The 24,324-nt window shown below is 41.5% G+C and overlaps 1 protein-coding gene across 1 annotated transcript; it reads left to right on the forward strand.

Annotated features, from left to right (window-relative positions):
- DLGAP5 (DLG associated protein 5) lies at positions 1-22,362 on the forward strand. The gene is made up of 19 exons (XM_051621413.1): positions 1-23; positions 2,887-3,137; positions 4,348-4,556; positions 5,013-5,105; positions 6,416-6,500; positions 8,566-8,661; positions 9,779-9,849; positions 11,338-11,633; positions 12,023-12,144; positions 12,227-12,332; positions 13,055-13,140; positions 13,724-13,884; positions 15,534-15,626; positions 16,797-17,016; positions 18,143-18,392; positions 18,749-18,800; positions 20,058-20,208; positions 21,235-21,284; positions 22,240-22,362. The coding sequence occupies exons 2-19, from the start codon at positions 2,897-2,899 to the stop codon at positions 22,360-22,362; spliced, it is 2,505 nt and encodes an 834-aa protein (XP_051477373.1). The 5' UTR covers positions 1-23; positions 2,887-2,896.
- Positions 22,363-24,324: the final 1,962 nt, after the last annotated feature.

Consider the following 24,324-nt stretch of genomic DNA (forward strand, 5'->3'; position numbering starts at 1 on the left):
GGCTCGGTCCAGGGTGGGTCCAGGTACGGCGGGAGCGGGGACGGGGTCCCGGGAACACGGCGGGGCGGCTTGGGGGGGACTCGTGGGGAGCCCTCAGAGCCGCGGGGGGGGGCTGGGAGAGGCGGAGTTGGGCCTATCGTCACCCCCCCGGGGCCTCGTCGGGAAATGGTTTGAGTCCAGGCCTCGTTCAGCCCCTGAGCTTGGGGCAGGTTCTTGCTTTAAAAACAGCCGTGTTTGCTCTTCCTGCTCTTGCTCGGTCGCCGTTCGGGCTCAAAATGCCACCTGCATGTTCTTTCATCTCCCTCGGTTCTTGCGGCGTTGCTGGTCGAAAGTGGTTCTTTCCCCTCACTGCTTTTCTGTAAAAATCAGGCCTGCACGTTCTGATCTTTAACCTTCCTAGCCACCTACAAGCGAGCTCATCTCTTGGAGAAGCTCTTTGTCCCTTCCCTGCTCCTACTCCTTACTTGAATTTACGCCAATGTATATTCCAGATAAACTTCTGAACACGCTTTGGTAGGTTTCTCAGAAACCATAATCAGGAAAGAAAAGGAGACAGGGTTTGTGTTTGTTTTTTTTTGTCCTAAAGAGACGTTTAGGATATTGGATATGCCACACGTTTTTAATGAGCCCAGAGAGATCACAGATAGTCTCTTGAATTGCTCTTGCTGACCCCAGATGTGATGATACCCTCGTGGGAAGCTCTCTCTGGATCATATTTGTATTGTATTTGCCTTCTTCAGGTTTCAGATGAACTCTTCTCAGGGTTGGAAGGTGGATCACTTGTTCTTGAGACTTCTCCAGGGTAGAAGGCCTTGAGTAGACTTATATTGCAATAACGAGGAAAATACTGTTCAGAGTAAAAGACTGAGCATAGAAATCCTTTAAATGTGTTAAATATTCATCCGTATTTAAGGCAAATCCAGCTTTCTGTAAGCTTGCCTGATAGGTAACAACATATGGTCTGTTGATAGAGAATATATTACCTTTCATCAAGGCACTGAATTCAAAATTGTGGGTGCACTTTGCAAGTTCTGTGGCTGTACTGAAAGACCATGTTTAAGGATTACCAGACACAGGGAATCTGTCCTACAGGTCCACAGAGGATGAGTGCAGAGACTTAATGCTGGCTGCTGCATTTGGGAATTATTTTCATCCACTGGGCTCAAAAAAACTGCATCTTCTAGGAGGTAGATAGATGAGATACATTAGCAATAACTGTTTTCTTCATGGTTTTCTGTAACACTGTGGGAATTATATACAAGAAAAAGTCAAACATGATTATTGGAGATGCTCATGAATTAACCTTCCTCAATCACTTACATGTAAAGCAAGGCAAATATGACCTAGGAACTGTAGTAGGGTTAGCCTGATCATTTGCAGTCATTATTAACTGGTGTCTTTAATCAGTTTCTGAAAGTTGGAATGTAAGATGCAGGATAAAATGTAAGACATTCACAAATCAGGTGGCAACAGACATGCACCACTTCCTTCAGGATTATGTGGAAGAGATCCAGTCTGATTTGTGTGCTTTAAAGTCAGTTTAGATTTTAGATTTTAGTTCCCATTTGCCCATTTACACTTTCATTGACCATTTCACTCTCCTGTAGCACTGAACATCTTGGAAAAAAGAACAAAAATACACCCATTTAAGACTTCTGCCCCCTATGTTATCTCCAGTATCTATTCCAACCACTTCCAGGTGGTTTTGCAGGTACTGTTGGTGCTATGCAAGTCACTCAACTACATTAATACTTCCATGAACTAGGGACAAGGAGTTGCCACTGCTGGTAGTATCTGAACAGGCTTAAAATCTCTCCTTGCTTGCTTTTTTTTTTCCTCACATGTACACACAATTTAAGAGTGTGTTATTGTTATTTATTTCAGTACTTTTTCTGTTTTGTTGCTCTTCTGACATTTGGGTTTTTCAGTTAAGTGTCTGGTGTTGCTTTTGGCTTGAGATACTGGTAGCAAATGGAGGAGAAGGCATTGACTGTAAGAAATCCTGCCTACCCGTAATCAAGGCTGGTCTTTTCAGTCTGGTTCACTGACGTCTCCTTTAGCTTGACCAAAGCTTGCTGTCTTAAAATTAAGAGCCTCAGTAAATGACCAGCTTGGTGGTCAGTGAGTAACTGCTGCCTATTTAGTGCAGCTCTATCACCCTCCTTACTGTAAAGTTGCCTCCTATAAGGAATGGCAGGTGAGATTTCTGGAAGACTCTGATTGAGGTGGCAGTGGAGTAAGACCAATTGCAAGAACTGATCCTGACTGATCTCCAGCAAGCAAATCCTATAGGACAGGCTTCAGTGGAGTGCAGGGGACTGGAGCTTTGTACATCGCTGGTAGCACAGCATGTGCAGACCAACTGATGTTTCCATCAAGTCTTCCTCAGGTTAAAAAAGGAGGGGGAAATCCTGCTTGAAATAAATGCTATTGTATTGCAGTGGTATCCTGGAAACTTGGTTGGGAAGTGGTGCCGAGTACTCTGTTGCAACAACCAAAATGCTTTGCCATCAGATAGGGTATAATCTAAGTCCTCCATGGCAATGTTGCTTCCAACTATTGTCCTACAACCTTGTCATCTACTTGTGTGTCTCCTTAATGTGAAAAACATCAAAAGGTGAGAACAGCAGCAGGACAATCCCTGGCAGTGACACAGCATCCTCTGCTAACTCCATGTCAGACTTGTTGACCACTTAACAAGCAAACTACTCCATTAAAAGCATAAAATAAAGAGAAATAATGAAGATTTGTCACTGAAATTCTAACTTGTGTTTGCTTTGGTACACGCAGAGAGATGAAGAAGAACCGAGGGCTTTGTTCATAACCTGCAGACTCCAAGGAAAGGAAAAACAAAACATGACATCTTTTTTCCTGTTTTTTGTCTAGGGCCATCAGGATGGCTGCCACTTCCCAGTTTGCCAATAGGTACAAGAAGGATTTGAGTACAGAAACACTCAGAACAAAAGTTGCTCGCAGGAAGTCGATGCTTCAGAAGGAGAACAGGCACAAGTTGTTTGAAAAGGGCAGGCGCTTTGGGTTGGCAGATGTCAATGTTCAGCTCTCAAAAGAGAGGGGAATAGCTCATCTAAATGAAACAAGTGAAACAGCCTCTCAAGAGAAGAGCAGCGTAAAACAGAGTGAGTAAAGATTTGTTATAAACCTTTGTTTTGAATTGTTAAAAATGTCTTTATGTTGATGTAGTAACATCAACAGGAACCTGTGTTCAACATTTTAATCTGAAGAAAAGGTATAAGATGTAAAAAACAATGACTACCAGTTCTTAATAGAACTTTATCCTCCTTGTTTTTTCAATGGCATGAATGAGGCTTTTCTCTGATTAGTCAGCAGCAGCTAAAGGGAGAATATATTTTGCTCTCAATATTTGTTGGGAAGTCTCTTCATGATGGATTTGTCATTCCAGAAGTGAAAAACCCTGATCTAAAATCTCATCTAACATATAACTGGTGTCTGTCATGTGGTTGAAGTGTGTTTAGAAATGGGCAATTGTATATTATAATTGGATATATCTAATTATAAATGGGTAAATGCATGGTATAATTGTATTTTTTTAATTGCTAATTCTTTTATGACTTCTCTTTCCTCCCTGGCTCTCCTGGATTCTTATGGCCTAGGGAATTAATCTTTAAAAATGTTAACAGATTTATTTAGAAATATTTTCACCTTCAGTTTTTTGGTAGCAGAAGATCATTGGAGGAAGGAGTGCAATGCCTATGGAATAATATAAAATATTAAATTAAAAAAATATCTTTATGATCTTCAATCATTTTTTTCTTTAAGCAGTTATTCATTTTTCAGATAGACATGTAATTAAAGTTTGGTTTTATTCTTTCATATAACTTCTGCTTCATTTATTCTCAGCCTGAGGCAGACGTTAGTATCTAAATCTGACCTAAACCTCAGCTTTCAATAACTACAAATGTTTGAATAGGGAAACTGGTACAAATAAACTAAATAAGTGTTAACTTTAATATTAGTAGCCTTGCAGGAACAGCCTGTACACTGTAAAATGGATATGAATTCACAGTGACCCTCAGGTGCAGATGTAGGGAGGTGTGTTTGCAAGTTGAAATTTGCCAGGACATCCTCTCTTAGTGGGAAGGATTAAGACAAGAGAATTTCAACCTTTAGCAAGCTAATAGATCACATGTATTTGCATAGTAAGACTTCAATTAAAATTTGCACCCACAGAGACATACAATCTTCTGCTCTCTGACTTGGTACGTTCCTCTTCCATCCTAGAATGTCTTTTGAAATTTTCTGACTTGCTTATTGCTGAAAAACCTCTCCAAGGTTTTCTAACACATCTGTCTCCCATCTTTGCTTCAGAACAATCTACAGATGCAGCCACCAAGAGGGTTAATGAGCGCAGGGAGATGCTCCGGCGCTATAAAGAGGAAAAGGAACTGAGGAAAATGAGAGAGCAAAGAGAGAAAGAAAAAAAGGGTGTGTTTAAAGTTGGATTGTACAAACCAGCTGCTCCTGGATTCCTTGCTCTTGTACCTGAGAATCCAGTGACAGTGAAGCCAAGAGAGAAGGTAATAAGAGTAATATTAAATATCTAAATGATGTATATGTAGTATAGTTTATTAACATTTATATTTGTATACTCAGCTATGTGTATGTTATGCCAAATAAGCAACTTATTTTGTAAATACCTTATAGAGATTTATTTTATTAAAAGGAGCTACAAGGTTGTAATTTAGCCAGTTTTTTAGAACCAAGCTGAAAATAGTACTGGTGATATGTTGTTTGTGTTTATGACTGTGTTCTCAGATCAAAAACTAGAATGATTTGTCCACCAATGAAACAGCCAAATTATTTTAGAATGGGTAACTTGTTCCAATTTACTTTGAAAGCTTTTCAAATTACACCCTTGACCCATTTTGCACGGGCATGTTGCTTTTCACACCTAGGCCTTTTGCCCACTCTTAACAGGATGGGGGTAAAAAGGAGGGCTATGTTAATTCTTGTTTCCTTTGGGATGTTTCCAGGCAGCTCCTGCTTTCTCAGGGAGGATTACTCGATCAAAGGCCAAGAACCAAGAAGAAAAATCTGTGATACCAGCTGCATCCAAGCACCCCACGGTTTGTTTTCTATATAAACTTCAGTGAATATATTTAAAGAAGAAGATGCAATGATCCTTCAGCCCATAACTCAGGCTTCTTTGCTTACAAGTTGAGTGCTACCTCTAAGGAGGTTTTCCTGGTGAGAAAGACAAATTAGAACAGAAAAACTTTTAGCAAGCCAATAGACATGCTGGTTTGAGCATTGGGCTGAACTGAACTACAAAGATTTGTATTGGGTCTGTACAAACAGAGAGAAGTGCATATAACTTCTGGATCAATTTTTCAACACAAATTGTTGTAGTCAGCAAAGACCACAAAGATGTGTAAAGATAGTCATGAGACTGAAGTTACCTACATTGGTTTTGGCTTGGAGAGCCAGTGCATCTCCCTTGAATGCAGAAAGTCTGTCAGGAATGCAGATCATAAAGAGAGGGCTCATTCTTCACTCAAAAATCCCTCCAGTGTTGGCATATTTGTACTGTGAGTCTTGGCAGCCCCTTCTGCTATTACTTCTATAAAACAGTAGGTGTTTTTCAGGAATGTCACCAGCAGTAATCTGTGAAAGCAGCTATATTTTGAATCTAGCAATCTTGCCTTACAAAACTTGAGTGCATTTGAAGGATTTCCAGTCATAACTTTACAAACTTTACAACTGAATTATTGCTATTTTGTGAAAATTTATTTTTAAAACCTAATGTCTACCAAGATGCAGCACTAATTGACACCTAGTTTCACAGTGAACTGACCCTCTTTCTTAAATATTCATTCTTTTTCTGACAATTTCTTAGCTGGATAATGCATGTTAACACGTCTAAAACGGGCTATTTTAGTTATCCTTAATTTCTCTCTACTTTGTAAAGCTCTTTGTGCCTGATTACTTGACCATTTGACCTTGAAGGGACCTTATTAATGTCTATAAATATCTGAGGGGTGGGTGTCACGGAGGAGGGGTCAGTCTCTTTTCAGTGGTGCCCTGTGACAGGACAAGGGGCAATGGATGCAAACTGGAACACACAAAGTTCCACCTCAACATGAGGAAAAACTTCTTTACTGTGAGGGTTACAGAGCCCTGGGACAGGCTGCCCAGAGAGGTTGTGGAGTCTCCTTCTCTGGAGACTTTCAAGACCCATCTGGAAACATTCCTGAGTGACCTGCTCTAGGGGATCCTTCTCTAACAGGGGGTTTGAACTCGATGATGTCCAGAGGTCCCTTCCAACCCCTACCATTCTGTATGATCTGTTTTACTGGCACCTAAGACAGATGAAGGAAATGAGGCTACTTCATTTCTGGGAGTCTGATGCTTCACAAAAATCAATCTTTTCTTGTAGGTCTGTGCCAAGGGGCAAAGCGTGCGCCCTACACAAGCAGGACGTAAACAGGTGGGCACAGACAAAGCAGCTGAAAAAGAGAAAGGTATGAAAGTAGAGTGATCCCTACATCTGCTTCTGGAAGGACACTGCTTTCTTGTTTTTCTGTCTCAGTGATTGTGAGATGATGGGAGGAAGGGCAAAGAACATCTTTGGGAGAGATCCCAAGTATATATTTGGATGTAGGAACCAAGGAGTTTTTCTGACAGCCATTCCTGTCAACTGTGACAAGGGCAGCAGTTGGCCGGTTGTCAACCCTGTGGCTCTAGGTATTGCAGGTACTTGCTGCCCCTGTGGGCTGGGGAGATGGAATGCAGGATACTTAATGCCATCCTGGTGACTGGTTATTTCTCCCGGGAGAGGGAAAAGAAAAAGGTCAGTAGGCAGAGTTGCGTGACTGGCTGTCTTAGCATCTGGAGCTGTGCAGAGCTCTCTGCTTGTCTCTAAGGACATTATCACATGTAGTAGCTGCTGCTATTGCAGAAGAGCAAATTATTTCACCTGGAAAGGTGAAGAACAGCTGACATAAGTAAAGTATTAATTTTCCCTAGGTATTTTTGGTAGCCTGAAAAATAGCTGATTATATGAGCTGTAGATATTTTCAGTGAAGTCTGTCTTTATAGCAGATAGGTGTTGTCTGTGGGCTCTAAATGAAACTGCTTGTGTTACTCAGCACTGGAAAAGGAAAGCCTCTGGGAAAGCATGTTAACATGTAATGTTGGAGACAGGAGCCCAGACTTCTGCTGCACACTGGTGTAACAGAGTAAATATGTGTCTGTCTTTGGTAAATGACAGGTACAATCTTACATGTTCATATTTTACAGCAGCCTCTTCTGTGCCTGTCACTTTCTATGTGACAATTACATACATTTCTTAAGGAACCAGCAAAAAACCCCAACCCATACCACCCTTAAGGGAGCAGAATACTTTGGATTAGAAATTCTTCCTAATAGCTCAGTGATGTCCATGCCTTAAGTAGACAAGGCTAAGTCATGTGGAATACTGATGTTAATGCAAGACATTCAGTAATTCAGAGTGAAATGACTCTCACATCATTAACTTAATTAAATCAGCAAGCAGCAGGCCTTTATTTAAGTAAATTTCAGTAATGCCTTCAATGAATACTGAAAAGATCTATTATCAGTGTTTGATATAACAATTAAAATGTCTTTTTTTAAAATTATCATCCACTGGACTTGTTAATGTTTTTTGCTGAAGCAAGAATATGCAAGAATATTTAAACATTAGTAAAAAAAGTTAGGGAAATGAATGTTTGGATAAGTGTTACAATTACTTGTTTAGTAATTTTTTTTTCCCAACTTGTCAACCTGCAATTCTGTGGAAACTAGAGCAACATTAAACCACAAATGGCTTTAACAGTAACTAAGTGGGGATACTAAGTTTCAGGCAGATGTAGAAAGGGAAGGTGTGTAATAAAGACTTCTTTTAAATTGTTGTGTGCAGAAAAATGCTATCATCTTTTGGAGGAAATAAAAAACAGTAACAAAATACAAAGATGAAAATTATTAAGATGGGTAATACAGTGCAAGGACTTGAGTTATTTTGTAACATACATCAGGTGGGATTCATCTTAATTTTAAGAATGCTGTATTAGATTACATTCAGTTCAGACCTGAGAATACTTTTGTATAATGACCAGGACATCACTTTGTTATACAAATGATTTGCTTAAACTTCCAGTTCTGCAAAGAACCATGGCAAGTTATTCCTCTAGAAAGTTTCATCTGTAAAATGGGGGGGTGTTGTCTCTGGTTGCAGTGAACATTCAGAAGCGTTCCTTAAGCTTTGTACGTGGCATCTGGCAAACTGGAATCTTGATGTTATTGGGTCCTGGGAGTACTCTACAACAAAACCATCTTCAATGAAGATCCTTCAGAGCACTGCCTTGATGCCAAGGCTGAGCTGTGCTGTCCATGTTTAGCACTTTGCAGTGAACTGACAAAAAAATACCCCTGTTGATTCTGGCAAATGAACACAAATAGTAACTGCTAGTGCACTTTTGTGATCTCTACAAACTGTGCACTTTCAATCATATTACTAGAATGCAGCTCCGTATTAAGCTTTGTAATCTCTGGAATTATCTCTTGCAGTGTTGCAGACTGCAGTCCAGATGAGCTCAAATGTAAGAATCACCAGAGCAGCCTCCTCTGCAGCAAGGCAGATGCTGAAGAAAACAGCTACTGCTGGTAAGTGAGGCAGTGAACATAGTCCTGCTTGTGTAGCTCAAGTCTGATATGCAATTTGGAATGGTATGATGTAAAGAGATACCATCTAGCACTAAAACCAACGTATATACTTCATATGCTGCTGTTAGACTCATTGTCAAATTATATTCTAGGACAGCTCTGTTGTCTTTAGGATCTTGCTGGTATCTCAAGCACTCTCATGTGCTGTAGAGATACAGATCAGCTTGTTCTGAACTTAGCACACAGCTTTCTGCTGTGTAACTGCCTCCTTTGAACAGATAGGCTGTATGTAAATCTTGTAAGAAAAGGACTAAATACTAGACCACTTAGACTCTCATCTGGAACTCTTCTGCAATATTTAAATCGAGATGTTGAAACCAGCATTAGACCCTTGCCCATAAAATCCATCAGTGTGGAGCATCAGTAGCCATATGGTAACTGTAAAGTGAAAGAAGAAAACCAGAACTGGTAAAGATTTGCCAGTTTGATGTATTGCTCTTTAAGAACATATGATTAATCTGTGATCAGGAACAGATACCTCTGGAAGAGGTGAAAGCCTGTGTTCTTCAGGTCAGAAATTTTACTCATCTGTGTTTGCTTGTCTGCTAGAAGAGAGGGACATGATGGTTGATGAAGGGGAAATGTTTAGTATATGTTGTTCTTCTCAGGATATCCTTGAGAATGTTTTGCAGTGTCCCTTGTATTATACATGGCAGGAGTTAACCAATGAAAGCATTGGTAGTTTCAATTCAGCAGTAGAAATCCTTTGCCATGTAAAATTTAAAAATCTAAATTCAAATGGCCTTGACACTATCTGATCAGCCTTTAAGGAAATAAGGTGACTTTTATTTTTAGTATATGACAACATCTAAAGACTAATGACTTAATCTATTTCCCTTTCTTGGTGATACATCTCTTAATAGGCTGTTAAATCCTAGGCTGGGTTTTCTTTTGAATGAATTTTTGCAATTAGGTGTCTGCCCTCTAGCCACCTCCTAGTCAAGAAACAAAACTGTCTCTCCCTGTCTGTAATGATTGAACTTTTATGGCAATATTTTGGTGAAAGATTGTCTTAATTAGATGCCTTTTTGACCTTTGGGAGTTTATTTTATTGTAGGTAACCAGGCACAGAGAAAGCCAGCAAATGTAGGAAAGCAGAAGAAAGCAGTCAAACCTGACATCACAGAGGTAGGTCATTTAATATTTGAAATGGAATAGCAGTTAAACTGATTTAAAAGCAAATAACAGTGTAATTGTAGCTCAAATATATTTGTGTTAAAGCATAGAAGTAGTAAGTTCATTAATAGATTTTAGGAAGAAGCTGCATGTATAAAAAAAGGCTGCTTTGCTGCTTTATTGAGCACTTGTAAATTTTCTGCAGTTCATTCCTTTTTGAAATATACTCTGGATGAATCCTTGTCATGCTAAGGTCATGATATGAGACTTTAGGAGCTAAGAAATAAATGCCTTTATAGGTTTGGAGCCATGAAAAAAATCAAGCTGGAAATGTTATTCTCTGCAAGGTAGACATACCATAATCAAAGGCAGCCATTGTGGTTCTCTGTGCCAGAGCTACAACAAAACTTAACCTCTGCACAGAGACAGCAGGATTTGAGCTCCTCGTAGCCCTCCAACCCAGGTTCCCAAACAATTTGTGTGTGCATTCATGTGCTGACAGTTGTGTGCAAGAACTACCAGTGGTTTTTCTCCTCCTTTGCACTCCACCTCTCTCCTCGTGTCGCCCTCACACCTCCCACCTTCACTCCTGTTTCCGTAACTGCAGCTGTGGTCTGGTGTTGTCTTGAAACTGGTGCAGTCACAGAAATACTAACAGGAAGAGGCACTTGCATCTTGGCTTGGAGAAGTGCCCCTTCCCAGGCAGGAGCTGCTTTGTGCTGCCAGTTGGTAACTCCTGCTGTAACCTCAGTCATCCCTTTACAAGAAATGTGTTCAAAGTTGAATTCAAGGCTTACATTCCACTCAGGGGGGGTCTAAAGTATAACAAGGCTTTCAGTGGTTTGAAATTGCATGTTTTCTTGGAAAACAATCTAAGCTTTCTTGGCTCGTTTGAGCTAACAATGTAAGTATCTCAGAAATGTGCTCTGTGTGACTATCCAGTCACTCATCTCATAGGAATGTGGATTCAACTTATTTTTTCTCTTCCTTTAATGACCACCACCTTCTGTGGTCTTAACTGCACTTGTCTTGGGCTGCATTCTTCAACTATCAGCTTATTGAAGCTTGTTCTTCAGTCTTTGGGTTAGAGTATGTGTATAAACTGTGATTATTCAACAGGCCTAGTTGGATTTGAAGCCAGTAATTCTGTTCTTGAGGAGCTTATCACCTCAAAGCGTTGATTTCTAGTAGTGGGAGCAAGCATCTGCTAATTTTAATTGCTGTTTTGGTAGGTGAGGTGTTCTGCTCCTTTAGCCCCTCCAGTGGATTGTTGCATTCCTCATCATGAAGAGCTGTCCCTGTTACTAGAATGATTCACAGGTGTCAAAACCAGTTGGGCATACTGGTAAATAATTTCTGAACTCGTGATAGGGGCTTACCAGAAACTGTTCCTTCCTGATTCCTTTCATACAGTCATGTTATAATTTAGCCCACGCCTCTAGTAAAAACTTTATTGATTTGATAATGTAGTGTTTGCTTTGTTTGGCTCTGCTGTTATAGGTAATTCCTTCTAAACAACAAGTGGATGAAAATGCTCAACTGGAACCAGTGATGAAAGGTCCTGCAGCTGATTCTAAACATTTGGTGTCAGTAGAACTTCAGCAGGAACAGACCTCAACAGGAAACAAGACCAATTCTGCACCAGGAAGACCCAGAACACGTTCTTTTGCACCTCAAAACTTTGTGTTTCAGCCTTTAAGTGGATTAGCAACCTACAAAGTTACACCCATGACTCCTTCTAGGGCAAATGCATTTTTGACACCTGATGCCTTCTGGGATTTTTCAAAGTCCCCAGTGTAAGATTCTTTCTTCTAGTGGCTTAAAATGCGAGTGAATCTCTCTATGATGCTACAGAGGACATAATCTTTCTACAGAAAGGTTCCCTGTGTAACAAACTTGTGCTTTAGAAACACCTGATCATTGTGGTTGCTGTCATTGCTTAAATATAAGTTTAATACAACAGCAAAGAAAGCAAAAGAATCCATAGTTCTGTCTAGGCTTTAGAAGTAGAGCAGTATCAGGGACTGTGCCATGTATATCTGCATGAATTTATTAATTTTAACAGGATCTACCTAGCACTGTGTGTGGGATTGCCTTTTAAATTGTGTATTTCTGTGTATTTGGTCATTATATGTCAATTTCTCACTGTATCTTAACTGTAAATGTACTTTTTTATTGTTTCCAGTAATATACTTGAAAAATCCAGTGAAACTAAGGCACAAGAGCCTAATTTTAAAAGTCCAGTTTCACCTGCTGGTAAAGGCAGTCAAAACCAGCAAACCCCTAAAAGTCTGAAAGGAAGAAAAGGTAAGAAGTTCACATTTAGCTTATTGTCCTAATGTTTTCCGTGTTCACCAGATTCCAAACAAATGCCTTTTATATTTTTCAGCAAGTGAATCAGATGAGAAAAATTCCATTCATAAATCAAATGAGACAACTCTTGAAATGAAGTCTGATGATGTAAGAGAGCAAGAGCATGACGTGCCTTATTTCAGGTTTGTGTTCATCTGTTTCTTTTCCCTCTTGTCTGTTTGGATGTTATTAACAAGAATAAATAAACATCTTGTAAAGATTAGCTTATAGGTGTTGGTGTCTGCCAGCAGTGACCTGAGCAGGCACACATTCCTGTCTTCCCTTCTGTGTTGTTAGCAAAAGTAAAGAATATCAAATTCTGGAGACTGACACCTCATCCTAAGGAACACAGGCTTGAAAACAGCAGAAAAGAAATTGCATCTCAGCCAGTCAGCAAACTGGAACAGGCTGATGGCTTCAAAGGCAGTGCAGCTTCTGTGAAGCTGGCCTTCCAGAACCTGAAGGGACTCCAGGAAAGCTGGGGGGGGACTATGTACAAGGGCAGGGAGTGATGGGACAAGGGGTAATGGCTTAAAACTGGAAGAGAGGAGATTCAGATTAGACATTAGGAAGAAAGAGAGTGGTGAGACACTGGTGCAGGTTGTCCAGGGAAGTTGTGGAAGCCCTATTGCTGGAAGTGTTGAAGGGCAGGCTGGATGGGGCTTGGAGCAACCTGGGCTGGTGGGAGGTGTCCCTGCCCATGCAGGGGGTTGGGACTGGATAATCTTTAAAGTCCTTTCCAACCCAAATCAGCCTGGGATTCTATGAAAGTAAAAGGACAGTAATCATTAACAATTATAAGTACTGACAACAGTTAGAAAAGTCTCAAAAAAACTTGTTTTTTTCACTTCCCCTTTAATTTTAGAAACATTCTTAAGTCTGAAACAGAGAGGCTGATGTCTCAGTGCCTCCAGTGGGATGGAAAATTTGAGCTGGATATTCCAGAGGACGGTAAGACTCAACTGTAACAGACACCAGAAGGGGTGTTATGGTAACTGAAGGGGACAGAGGGATATTCATGTGTCTGAGTGCATCTGCCAAATAGCACTGTCTACAGAACTGAGTAAAAGTTATATTAGAATGAAGCTTAGGGCTGTATCTGCCTTAAGACAAAAAGTCATGCTTTATCTCCTGATAATACAACTTAGGTGTAGTACTTGCCATGACAGTGCTTGACACTTAAATGGACAAAATACCCATCAATATAGTTTTTCTGTTGTCAGTTTTAACTGTATTTAAATGTATGAACTTTAACCAAATTAAAATCTAACTTAGATAAGTGTCCTGATCTGGGAAAGTGAAGGCATCTCATAAATGCTTATCTCAGACTTACATAAATTATAGCATTTCTTGGAAAGAAGTGAGTTTAGAGCAGTTCAATGGACAGATGTGCTCCAACTACATTGTCTTGCAGGTCTGCAATAGATGAATGTAGGTCAAACAATGCATTTCAGACTTCAGATACTTATTACAATCGTGAAATGATGGGTTCCTCCAAGATGAACTTTCTCTGCTGTTTTCTTGTTGCTCTCAGCTAAAGATCTAATTCGCACCACAATTGGTCAGACAAGGCTGCTCATAGCAGAAAGATTCAAACAGTTTGAAGGCCTGGTGGATAACTGTGAGTTTAAACAAGGTGAAAAAGAAACAACGTGTACAGACTTAGATGGATTTTGGGATATGGTTAATTTTCAGGTAGGTATTTGCATGTTAACCTACTAAGATAAAGTTGATGGGGTTATTTACAAACTTTGGATTGCAGCTGTTTTTTTGTTTGTTGGAATGGTCAGATTCTGTGTGTTTAAAAAAAAAAAAGGCTGGTCCTTGTTAACACTTTCTCAGAATCCCAGACTGGTTTGGGTTGGAAGGGACTTTAAAGACCATAGAGTTCCAACCTCCCTGCATGGGCAGGGACACCTCCCACCAGACCAGGTTGCTCCAAGCCCCATCCAACCTGCCCTTCAACACTGCCAGGGATGGGGCAGCCACAGCTTCCCTGGGCAACCTGGGTCAGGCTCTCACCACCCTCAGAGCAGTGGTGGGTGAGTAAGTATAAGTACCAGCCACACAAATGCTACAATTTGTAATTCATGGACCAATTCATCTGTTGTGTCTTGTGGCTGTGTATCTCATTTTCCTCTGGAATGAAGACATGTAGCCAAGTCTCATTCTGGTTTGGAGTGAGGAGGATACAGTCACAATGTCTGCCTGGACAAAAATTTGGGAGTTTTTGGAAAGTTCCGGGAGCTCACCTGAAAAGCAGGGGTTCCGTGCTTCAGTAGGAGAATAATGCAGAATCTACAGTAACCCTAGGGGTAAGCTTAAGTAGTTGAAAACCTTCATCTCTTTTTCTCTGTTGATATTTCCATTGGTTTCAGAATGAAATAGAATATTTTAAGTTATCAGAATGGCTCTCAACAGTATTTGTAAATTAGCATTCAACAAAGGAACTTGCAACTAGTTAAATTGAATGCACAGATGGATTTATTGTGTAGGGTTCTAGTTATAGGTCTTTAATTCCCTCCAGAAAGCAAAAGGGTTTGACTGGCTTGTACATCAGAGATACTTGAGAACTTTGCTAGAACCAGTAACTTAACAGCAGAGTTTATCTGTACTTAGTCTTTCTCTGGGAGCAGCTGAAGTTTCTCCTGAGTATGCCACCTTTTTCCTCAGAATAAACATGGAGTAGCAGAATTGCTGACTCTGTCTCTTGCATTCTTTTTCCTTTTTGTGTCCTGTGAGTTTCAGGGAGAATGCTTCAGTGCTGTACAGAAATAAACCTTGTATGGCCTTCTAGCAAATGAGGGAAGTGTCTCCATGACAAAGCCTAAGGAGAACAAGGCTGTTGCATGGAATATGAGTCAGGGAGGAGGTAAAGCTGCAGACCTAGTTTGACACCAACAGCCACAGACTGCAGCATAAAGCTGTTCAGACCAGCAATTTAAAAGAGCAAACAAGTTTGCATGGTGTGTTTCTTACATAAAGGAAGGCTCGTGCTTGTTTGGCTAAAGACCATTATGCAACATATTCTTTTGCATTCCTTAAATGCAGCCATTGTCCAAGTGCTTAATTCAGTAGGAGAACAGGTTGCAAACCAGCTCCTTCAGTTTCAATGTTAGATCTTACTGAAAGATTCTGTGCTTCCCCTACTAATCTTGAAGCTACAGAAATGATACCAGTCTTGTCATCTAATCTCATGTCACCTGTGTGAGAATGTTTGATGCTTACCATCAGCTGAGGCACCTAAATGCATGACTATGCTTACATTTGTTACCTGACTGTTCCATTGTGAATCTGAGAAGTCTTGCAAATGAAACCTGTGTTTTTTCTGGGGTTTCCAATAGATAGAAGATGTGAATAAGAAGTTTGATAATCTGAAGAAGCTTCAAGACAATGACTGGCAACCACTTGATGTCCCAAGCAAAGCAATTGTCAAGGTATGAATAGCCCCTAAAAGGTGTCTTCTAAGGCATAAAGATGCAGAAGTGTGTTACAGTGATACATATATCTAAAATAACTAGTAAGGGGCTATTGCAGTAATGAATGCTCTTCTTAAATGGAGGTTCCTTCTAAGGCCCTACTCTTCTGGCTCCTTTACATGTTAATGTTTTAAAAATTCAGGGAAATTCTTCTCAAGATGCACTCTTCTCCCAGGCATTAGTTGGTGTCTGTGATGCTAGCTGGCTCTGTTGGCTGGGAAGATTAGAATTAACAACTACTCTTTTGGAGTCATGGGACTCCTTGCTAGTAAGACAAATCTTTTAAATTTAGAATAGAATTTACCCTTCAGCTGTAGAACATTTTATCTGAGCCTTTGGTATGAGCACCGACTTCAATGAAGAGGAAACCACACAGGAATTTGGCAGTGACTGCCACTTCTGAGCAGTGAGTGGTGAATTATAATGGTGTCCCTGGATAGCATTAAACTAGGAGTTCTCTAAGCACAAATGGATCTGACACTACCCAAAAGAGAAGCTTTAATTTGGCTGGTTTATCTGCTCTTTGCTTTGGAGTATATCATTGCTTCTAATGACTGAACTTCAAGTCATATTCATGTTGTCTGATTTCCGTCCAGTTCCTTGGAACTGCTCCATCATGAAAAAGACAAGAAGGTTGGTAGGAAAATCTAGGCACAGGGGACTGGAGGGAAGGCAGCCTGTGTGAGCTGCCCATAAATGTCAGAACCCTAAGGAGGGTAAAAGAGACAAAACTTCCTTTAAAAAAAGTGGAATGTCAGGAGAGACGTCACTGGCTGACTGGTGTCTGTCCTGCCGTTACTTCATCCCCCTGCCACTAGGAGTCCCCGCATCCCAGCGTTTTAAAACACGTTAGCCAGATTTTTTAGGAAAAAAGTTGTACTGAGTATTTCTGAACAGTAGATTCAATATGAACAATCCTTAATATTGTCATGATGAAGTAACCTGAGCAGCTGAACGGCAGCCCAAGAGATTCTGGAGATAAATGGAGGCCTCATCTCCAGTGTGACTGCACGGCCAGCAGCTGCATGGCTGCTCATGTGCAATCACTTCTCTGCTGCATGGCTGCTCATGTGCAATCGCTTCTCTCTGAAGCTTCCAGATGTGACCTGAGCTTTCTTACCATTTTAGAAGAAGACTATTCCAAATGGAGTGTCCAAACCAAAGCTGGGAGCAGCTGGAAGAGCTGCTGCCCGAAGCCGGCTTGCTGCCGTAAAAGCAGCTATGAGGGATAAAATGAAGCCTGAGGAAGGTGCTGGTTGTGCCCATCAGGAGATGCCACCACAGGCAGAAACAGTGGTTTTTGATGCAGGATTTTTCAGAATTGAAAGCCCTGCAAAAACCTTTCCAGGTGGGTGAAACTTAATCATGATTTCTGTGACCTGAATGTACTGAAGAGAGCTTAACCAGTCTCACTGGGGGAAGGAATTGTGCTATTTATACTGGAAACAACTCCAGTACTGGACACAATTAATATTTCAGCTAGTGGTTAATTACCTCAGGGATTCAAAGTGAAGTGTTCTAAGTGAATGTGGTGATTTGAGTGATTATGGCAGCATGAAATCTCTGCTTAGACAGAGAGGGAAAAGCAGCTGGTTCATGTTTTTTCACCATGGGTTTAACAATGAAGGTTTGATCTGAATGTTGCCAGACTTGGCTGGTGAACCCATTCATCACTGTCAGTGCATGTCTGCTTGTAAGGCAGCAACTGGGATTGTTTTGAGCTGAATCTCTTGCAGTGCTGCCATCAAAGCTGCAAATAAATTGTACCTGTAATCTGTATTCATGTTCAACAAGTTTGAAACCTGTAAACTGTAAAAGCTGTGGGTTTTGAGCAGGTGCTCAAAATACAACTTCATTCTCAGTATCCATCTTATTACAATCTATGTGAAGCCATTATTTTCAGGAATCCTTCATTCTTTGGGGGCTATCCTGCTTCTCTACCATTTCTAGCTCATCAATTGACTTTGAATTTCCCAGTTTATTTTTTTGTGCAGATCCTTTTCCTCAGCATCAGACTAGCCTTTTCTTGTGTGCCTCACCTCCTGAAAAGCTTAGAGCAGCACTGGTGGGTTTAAGCAACCTCTAGCAGGGAATCTGTATAAGAATCCATTCTGAATCTGTGTCTTTTTAATTCTATTAATTATCTGATGTAAAAGTTGGAAATTAATGACAGCTCTCACCAGGTGGACTTTTTAATAAGAACAGCAAGTCTCATTATTTCAAGTTCTTTGTGAAGGGATAATCATTACTAAATTGTTTAGCTGGAGTTAAGGTAGTTTTGTAACTTATTGACCTACCCTTGTCACATTTTATCCATTTCTCCTTGCAGTTTATACAAGATTTCAATATGATATTTGTATAAGATAATCCAGCAAGCAGCAAACAATAGTGCTCCTAGCTAGAATCCAACCAACCAGTTAATTTCATCTTCTGGAATCTGCTGTAGTAATGAAATGTGGAACACACTTTTTCAGGCTTGGTTTCAAGGACACCTCAGAGATCTTGCCAGCAGACTTCTGAAAAACTGACAACTTCCAGATCCTCCAGCAGAGCTTTGCTTCAGAGTATCCCTTCTGTTCCTTGTAACCCTGAGGATACAATTGCAAAACAAACAACACCAGTGCTCAAAGGCTTCCACCCAGCACAACATTTGAATATGCACCTATTTCCCACTGGAAAAACTCCCCCACTGGAAAAACTCCCTGATTGTTTTCTTGAACCAAGGTAGACATCTTAAGGCAGCTTTTCATTAACTTTGTTCCAATCATTTTATAGTTTGAACTGAAAGAGTTAAGATGAATAACCAGTGAATGTTACATTCCAATTTGGCTGTTGCAAAGCTTGCAAAGTCTTTGTGTCTTTTCCTTCCCTCAAGCAAATATTAAGAGCTTTGCCCAAATTAAATATAGTTGCTTGGGTAGAAGTTTGTTAGGTTTTTTACCCAGAAAATTTGATATAGCTGACCAGTGCCAAAAAGCAAGTGTAATTGCAGAACAAATAGTAAGATCAGTTAGTTAATTAAAAAGATGATTGAAAATGATGAAGGTGATTAAGTGAAAACATTTTGGTTTCTCTTTCAGCAATTCTGTAGTTGAAGAAGAACACTGTCCTGGCACAGCAGAGGGAGCTGAGGTAAGTCATGTGTAGTTCATTTATATGCTTTAAGTCTTTTATTATTATTAGGAAAGAAAAAAAATAAAAAGTTATTTTTATTAGCCCCAGACACTTGGATTTCTGATTAAATCCTTATCAAGAGATCTTCTGTATTTCTCAAGCTGGTGCTGTTTCCTTCTCAGTGTGGACACAGATAGGGACTGCTGCAGTCTGGGGACTGTCCAGCTGTTTGGGGCTATCTTTTGGAGCTCCTGTTGGCTGCTGTGTGATGACACTCTTTGGGAAAGCAATGGCCCCTGAAGCCCATTACCTGTTTTCTGGTGTGAATTTTTTAAAATGCCTTTGTATTTAGGGACCATGACTAAGGGCAGCAATAGTATTTATCCCTCTGGATCCTCCTGCAGTCTTTGGAGAGCTTGAGCTGTGTTACTGTTTCAAGGGGTAGCAAGGGCAGTGATAGTAATACCAGAGCTCAGAAATCCATGCCCTGAAATGTCTGAGGACTTGGTGACATGCCTATGTTTGAGTAGCCTTAAGAAAACCAGGAATGTGGCCTCCATAATTTAGATGATACTGGGCTACTCAGTGAAGACCAGTGCTCTAAAATTAATCATCCTGTAGTACCTCTCATGGGAAGTGTTGTATCTTAATTTTATTTGTGACTGCTTGGATCTGTGCATGGCTAGAGAACTCATTTCCCACCACCACCACTTTATAGATGTGATAGATATTTTAAAAAACCAACCATCTTTGTTACTAATCTGCTCTTATGCCTTTTGTTCCAGCCTTTTCTGGTCAAATGAGCAGTTGCTTGTTGGGCAATGTGCTCTGAGGAACACCGTGGTAATCTTTAACTTCAGCATTGCTGCTGGGTTTTTCTTAAGGAAAAGTCTCATTAGAGAACATCCCCAGAATGTTTTCGGCACTTGGATTTCAAAATCTTTCATGTGGAGTCTCCTGCATTGTCCATAACATCTGTAGGTCAGATGTATGGACTTGGTTTGACATAATAGGGACATGCTGCTTTCTGTGAACTCACATCCCTTGAATGTCCTGGCTGCCTTTTCATCTTTGTGCTTTTCTGCATCAAAAGCTGACAAACTGCCTTTTATTGCAGACAAAAATAAAAGAAAATAAGTTCTTAGTGTAACAGATGCTGCCTCATGTCCTGATTTCACTGATGCTTTCCTTTTGATTCTCTAAGAAGCAAACACAGGTTTCCAGACATCTTACCCTCTCAGGGCACAAGAAGCAGTTAAAATTCCTCTTTTTCAGGTGCTGGAAAATTCTAGCAGTGAACTAAACATGGATGGCATGGAAGAGATGGAACTGTCTGCTGCAGAACAAGGACAAGATATTGTCATGTGCAGTCCAGAGAAGGGGACCTGCACAGAGACTAACTTTGCTCAGTCTGGAGATCGAACAGGTTTGTGTGGTATTGCTGGGGCCTTGTGTTTCTTCTAAATGTTTATAGTAGTCTAAATATTACTGTTTGAAGTCACTGTCATTGTAGCTCTGTTCATCTCTGCACCCTATGAGCAAAACCTGTAGTTGGTGTGACTTAGAGATGTGTTGCACATGAGCAAACAGTGCTCCTTAGGTTTGCTGGATGGTTTCAATCTGGTAAGTGAAGGAGAAAGATAATACAAAAGGCTTGAAGTATCATAGAATCATGGAATGGTTTGAGTTGGAAGGGACCTTAAAGATCACCTAGTCCCAACCCCCCTGCATGGGCAGGGACACCTCCCACCAGCCCAGGTTGCTCCAAGCCCCATCCAACCTGCCCTTCAACACTGCCAGGGATGGGGCAGCCACAGCTTCTCTGGGCAACCTGGGCCAGGGTCTTCCCCCCTCACAGCAAAGAATTTCCTCCTAATGTCTCACCTAAATCTCCCCTCTTCCAGTTTTGATCCATTCCCCCTTGCCCTCTCACTCCCTGCCCTTATTGCAAGTCCCTCCCCAGCTTTCCTGGAGCCCCTTCAGGCACTGGAAGGTGCTCTAAGGTCTCCCTGGAGCCTTCTCTTCTCCAGGCTGAAACACCCAAACTCTCTCAGCCTGTCCTCGTATCAGAGCTGCTCCTGCCTTCTACCCATCTCTGTGGCCTCCTCTGGCCTCTCTCCAACAGCTCCATGTCCTTCCTGTGTTGGGGACCCCAGCCCTGCAGTGGGTCTGAGCAGAGCAGAGGGGACAATCCCCTCCCTGGCCCTGCTGCCCACGCTGCTGGGGATGCAGCCAAGGACACGGGTGGGCTCTGGGCTGCCAGCACATGGTGCCAGCTCATGTTGAGCTTCTTGTCCACTACCTCTCCCAAGTCCTTCTCCTCTGAAGGGGTTGTTCTTGTTGGGGTTGTTTGGGTTTTTTTCTGTAAATGCAGAAAACACTGCTGCTGTTTCAGCTTTGGCAGCATCAGACTAACTTTTTTGAAAAAAAATGAAATATTGTTCTATTTCAGATGTTTCACGTAGTGATTTGACATCCCTTGGCAGAAATCCTTGTGATGTGGTAAGTTGACCTTCAGGTTTATTTGACTAAGACAAATCTGCCTGTTACAGGATTGTTAACTTCCCTACAAAATCAGTTACTGCAGCAAGTAAAATAAACTCTGTAAGATGTTATCAAGCCAATTCATAGAACTGCCTGCAAATAAAAGCCACCACACAACCTGTCACCCTGCTCACAATGATACTCCTTGTTGCCCATGAGGAGTGTAGGATCAATCAAGACATTTGTGACAGAAGAATCTCTGATTCTCACCAGATTGATCTTTTAAAATATGTTTCTTGTGGATTTCCTTGTAAATATTTACCAACACATTGAACAACCCGGCCTTTCACTTCCTCTTGCTTCTTGGAGTTTTTCAGGTCCGTCCCCTTTTTTTTAATAGTTTTATCTTTGAAAAACTTTTTCAAGTTGTGAAGAGAATTTGGAAGTATAGTTTCCTTGGTCTCATGTGAAAAGTCCTCCTTAAAATGTGGAATACTGTGTGAAATGGACCCCTTATTTTGTGTCTGGAAACAATCTTGCAAAATTTATCTTAGGAAAGTCGTGTTGCTTCCAGTGTTACCTGCTTTTAACTGTGGCTGTTGCCTGACAGAACTTCCTGTTGGTCTGGTGTTTACAAAAATGTCATTAGAGAAAGGGGAAATTGCTTATTTTATGTGTCCTTGCAATGGTGTTTTGCAGAGCAGATAATTGTTCCTCAAACACTTCCTTCATACTCCTGTTTATTTTTATTTTGTTTTAAATGGTTTGGGTTGGAAGGGACCTTAAAGACCATCTAGTCTAACCCCCCTGCCATGGGCAGGGGTACCTCCCACCAGCCCAGGCTGCTCCAAGCCCCATCCAACCTGCCCTTCAACACTGCCAGGGATGGGGCAGCCACAGCTTCTCTGGGCAACCTGGGCCAGTGTCTCACCACCCTCACAGCAAAGAATTTCTTCCTAAATTTCTCCTACAGCCCATGCTGGATGCTGAGCTTCCCTTCACTCCAGTCAAGAGCAAAGCCCAGAAGTTTGCAGCAGCTGAAGCTTTCACTGACCTCATTGTATTTTCTCCCCTTTCTCCCTCTGGGGAAAAATGAAGAGGGACTTGACATTCAAAATGTGTAAATTATATTAACAAAAAAGCCCCAAACAAAACAGAATATCTAGAAGACTGCCTGCTCCCCTGAGCTGTGTTCTGAGTGAATGAGCACCTGTATTGTTTTAGAGTGGAACTTATTAAAATGTTTTGTAATGTTTTTTATGGAGCAGTCATGATGCACAGTGCTGCACATGCAGTTTGTGAGCAGCAGGGTGTGTGCTGGTTGCACCTGCTGGACCTCATGTTTGCCTGTTCTTACTACAACCTGAAATATCTTTTTGTATAATGCATTTCCTGTCTACTTCAAGTTGTGAAACTCTTTGCCTTTAAGCTTTTCCGTCTTGAACTTAACTCACCTCATGAATTATTCTAGTAAGATGCCTATCAGACTAGCTGTTTCTGACACCAGGGCACCTTCTAGGGGGGCAGACTCAGCCTGTTGCCTCCCCCCAAGCACTGTGTGGTGCTTGGTGGCTGTTGGGAGGGTGCAGCTGCACCCCTGGGCTCCAGGGTGCTGTGCATTAGCAGCTCTGCCTCATCAGCAGCTGTGGCTGGGCTTGTAATTCTTTCCTGTGGGAGTCTTCCTGGAGCTTAACAACCACTTGCTTTGTAATAGTAGAAATTATCTCAGAATGAGGATTTCCAAGACAGATAAATATCTTTTCCTGGCACTGCATTAAAATAGGCATAGAGTATTGTTTCCTGTAAGGACACAGTTATCTGTTGAATATCTTAAGTACCTTCAAGCCAAACCCTGTTCCCTCTTTGCTTTTTCATGTGAAAATCTCTCAACCTCTTTCTTTAAACACTTGTCAACCTCAGCTTCTTCTCTCATCCCTTTCCTTATGCATGTTCTCATCTGGACTGTAACATATTTAGGCACAAGGAGTGTGCCAGTTACTACTACTCAAATATAGGGTATATATATCAGTATCTCCAGTTGTTTTGTTTTTAACCAATACCTGGCCTGGGCTGCTTCTTGTAATACACACATTCTTCCACCAACCTTTGTTTTAAAGCAAACAAAGGTGATGCAGGAGCCATTGCTGCCGAGTTCAGTTTTACCCTGCAAGTTTTATCCTGTACTGATTGCACTGAAATAAAGAGAGGAAGCTCATGGCACCTGGTGTTACTGTGCTGGGATCAACTTTCTTCATTACTGAACTCCAGATATACAGATAATTTCCAGCAGGGGGCCCTTAATGACTTGCCTGCTCTCTTCAGGCTTCGACACTGTAGAATGAACAGGGGCTAATGAGACATTTCTGACATCTGACAGACATTTAAGGCAGGGCAGCAGTTTGCTGGTCTAGCCTACTGCATCTGCTGGAAGACATTTCACTACTGCTGGCTGTAGATAAATCATAAAATCATAGAATGGCTTGAGTTCATAGTGACCTTAAAGATCATCTAGTCCCAACTCATCCCACTAGACTGGGTTGCTCCAAGCCCCATCCAACCTGCCCTTCAACACTGCCAGGGATGGGGCAGCCACAGCTTCTCTGGGCAACCTGGGCCAGGCTCTCACCACCCTCACAGCACAGAATTTCTTCCTCAGATCTCATCTCAAACTCCCCTCTTCCAGGTTTAATCCATTACCCCTCATCCCACCACTCCCTGCCCTTGTCCCAAGTCCCTCCCCAGCTTTCCTGCAGCCCCTTCAGGCACTGGAAGGTGCTCTAAGGTCTCCCTGGAGCCTTCTCTTCTCCAGGCTGAACACCCCAACTCTCCCAGCCTGTCTGCAGAGCAGAGCTGCTCCAGCCCTCCCATCATCTCTGTGGCCTCCTCTGGCCTCTCTCCAACAGCTCCATGTCCTTCCTGTGTTGGGGACCCCAGCCCTGCAGGGGGTCTGAGCAGAGCAGAGGGGACAGTCCCCTCCCTAGCCCTGCTGCCCATGCTGCTGGGGATGCAGCCAGGACACAGGTGGTCTCTGGGCTGCCAGCTACATGGTGCTGGCTCT

The sequence above is a fragment of the Apus apus genome, chromosome 5, assembly GCF_020740795.1.
Source record: "Apus apus isolate bApuApu2 chromosome 5, bApuApu2.pri.cur, whole genome shotgun sequence".
NCBI lineage: Eukaryota > Metazoa > Chordata > Aves > Apodiformes > Apodidae > Apus > Apus apus.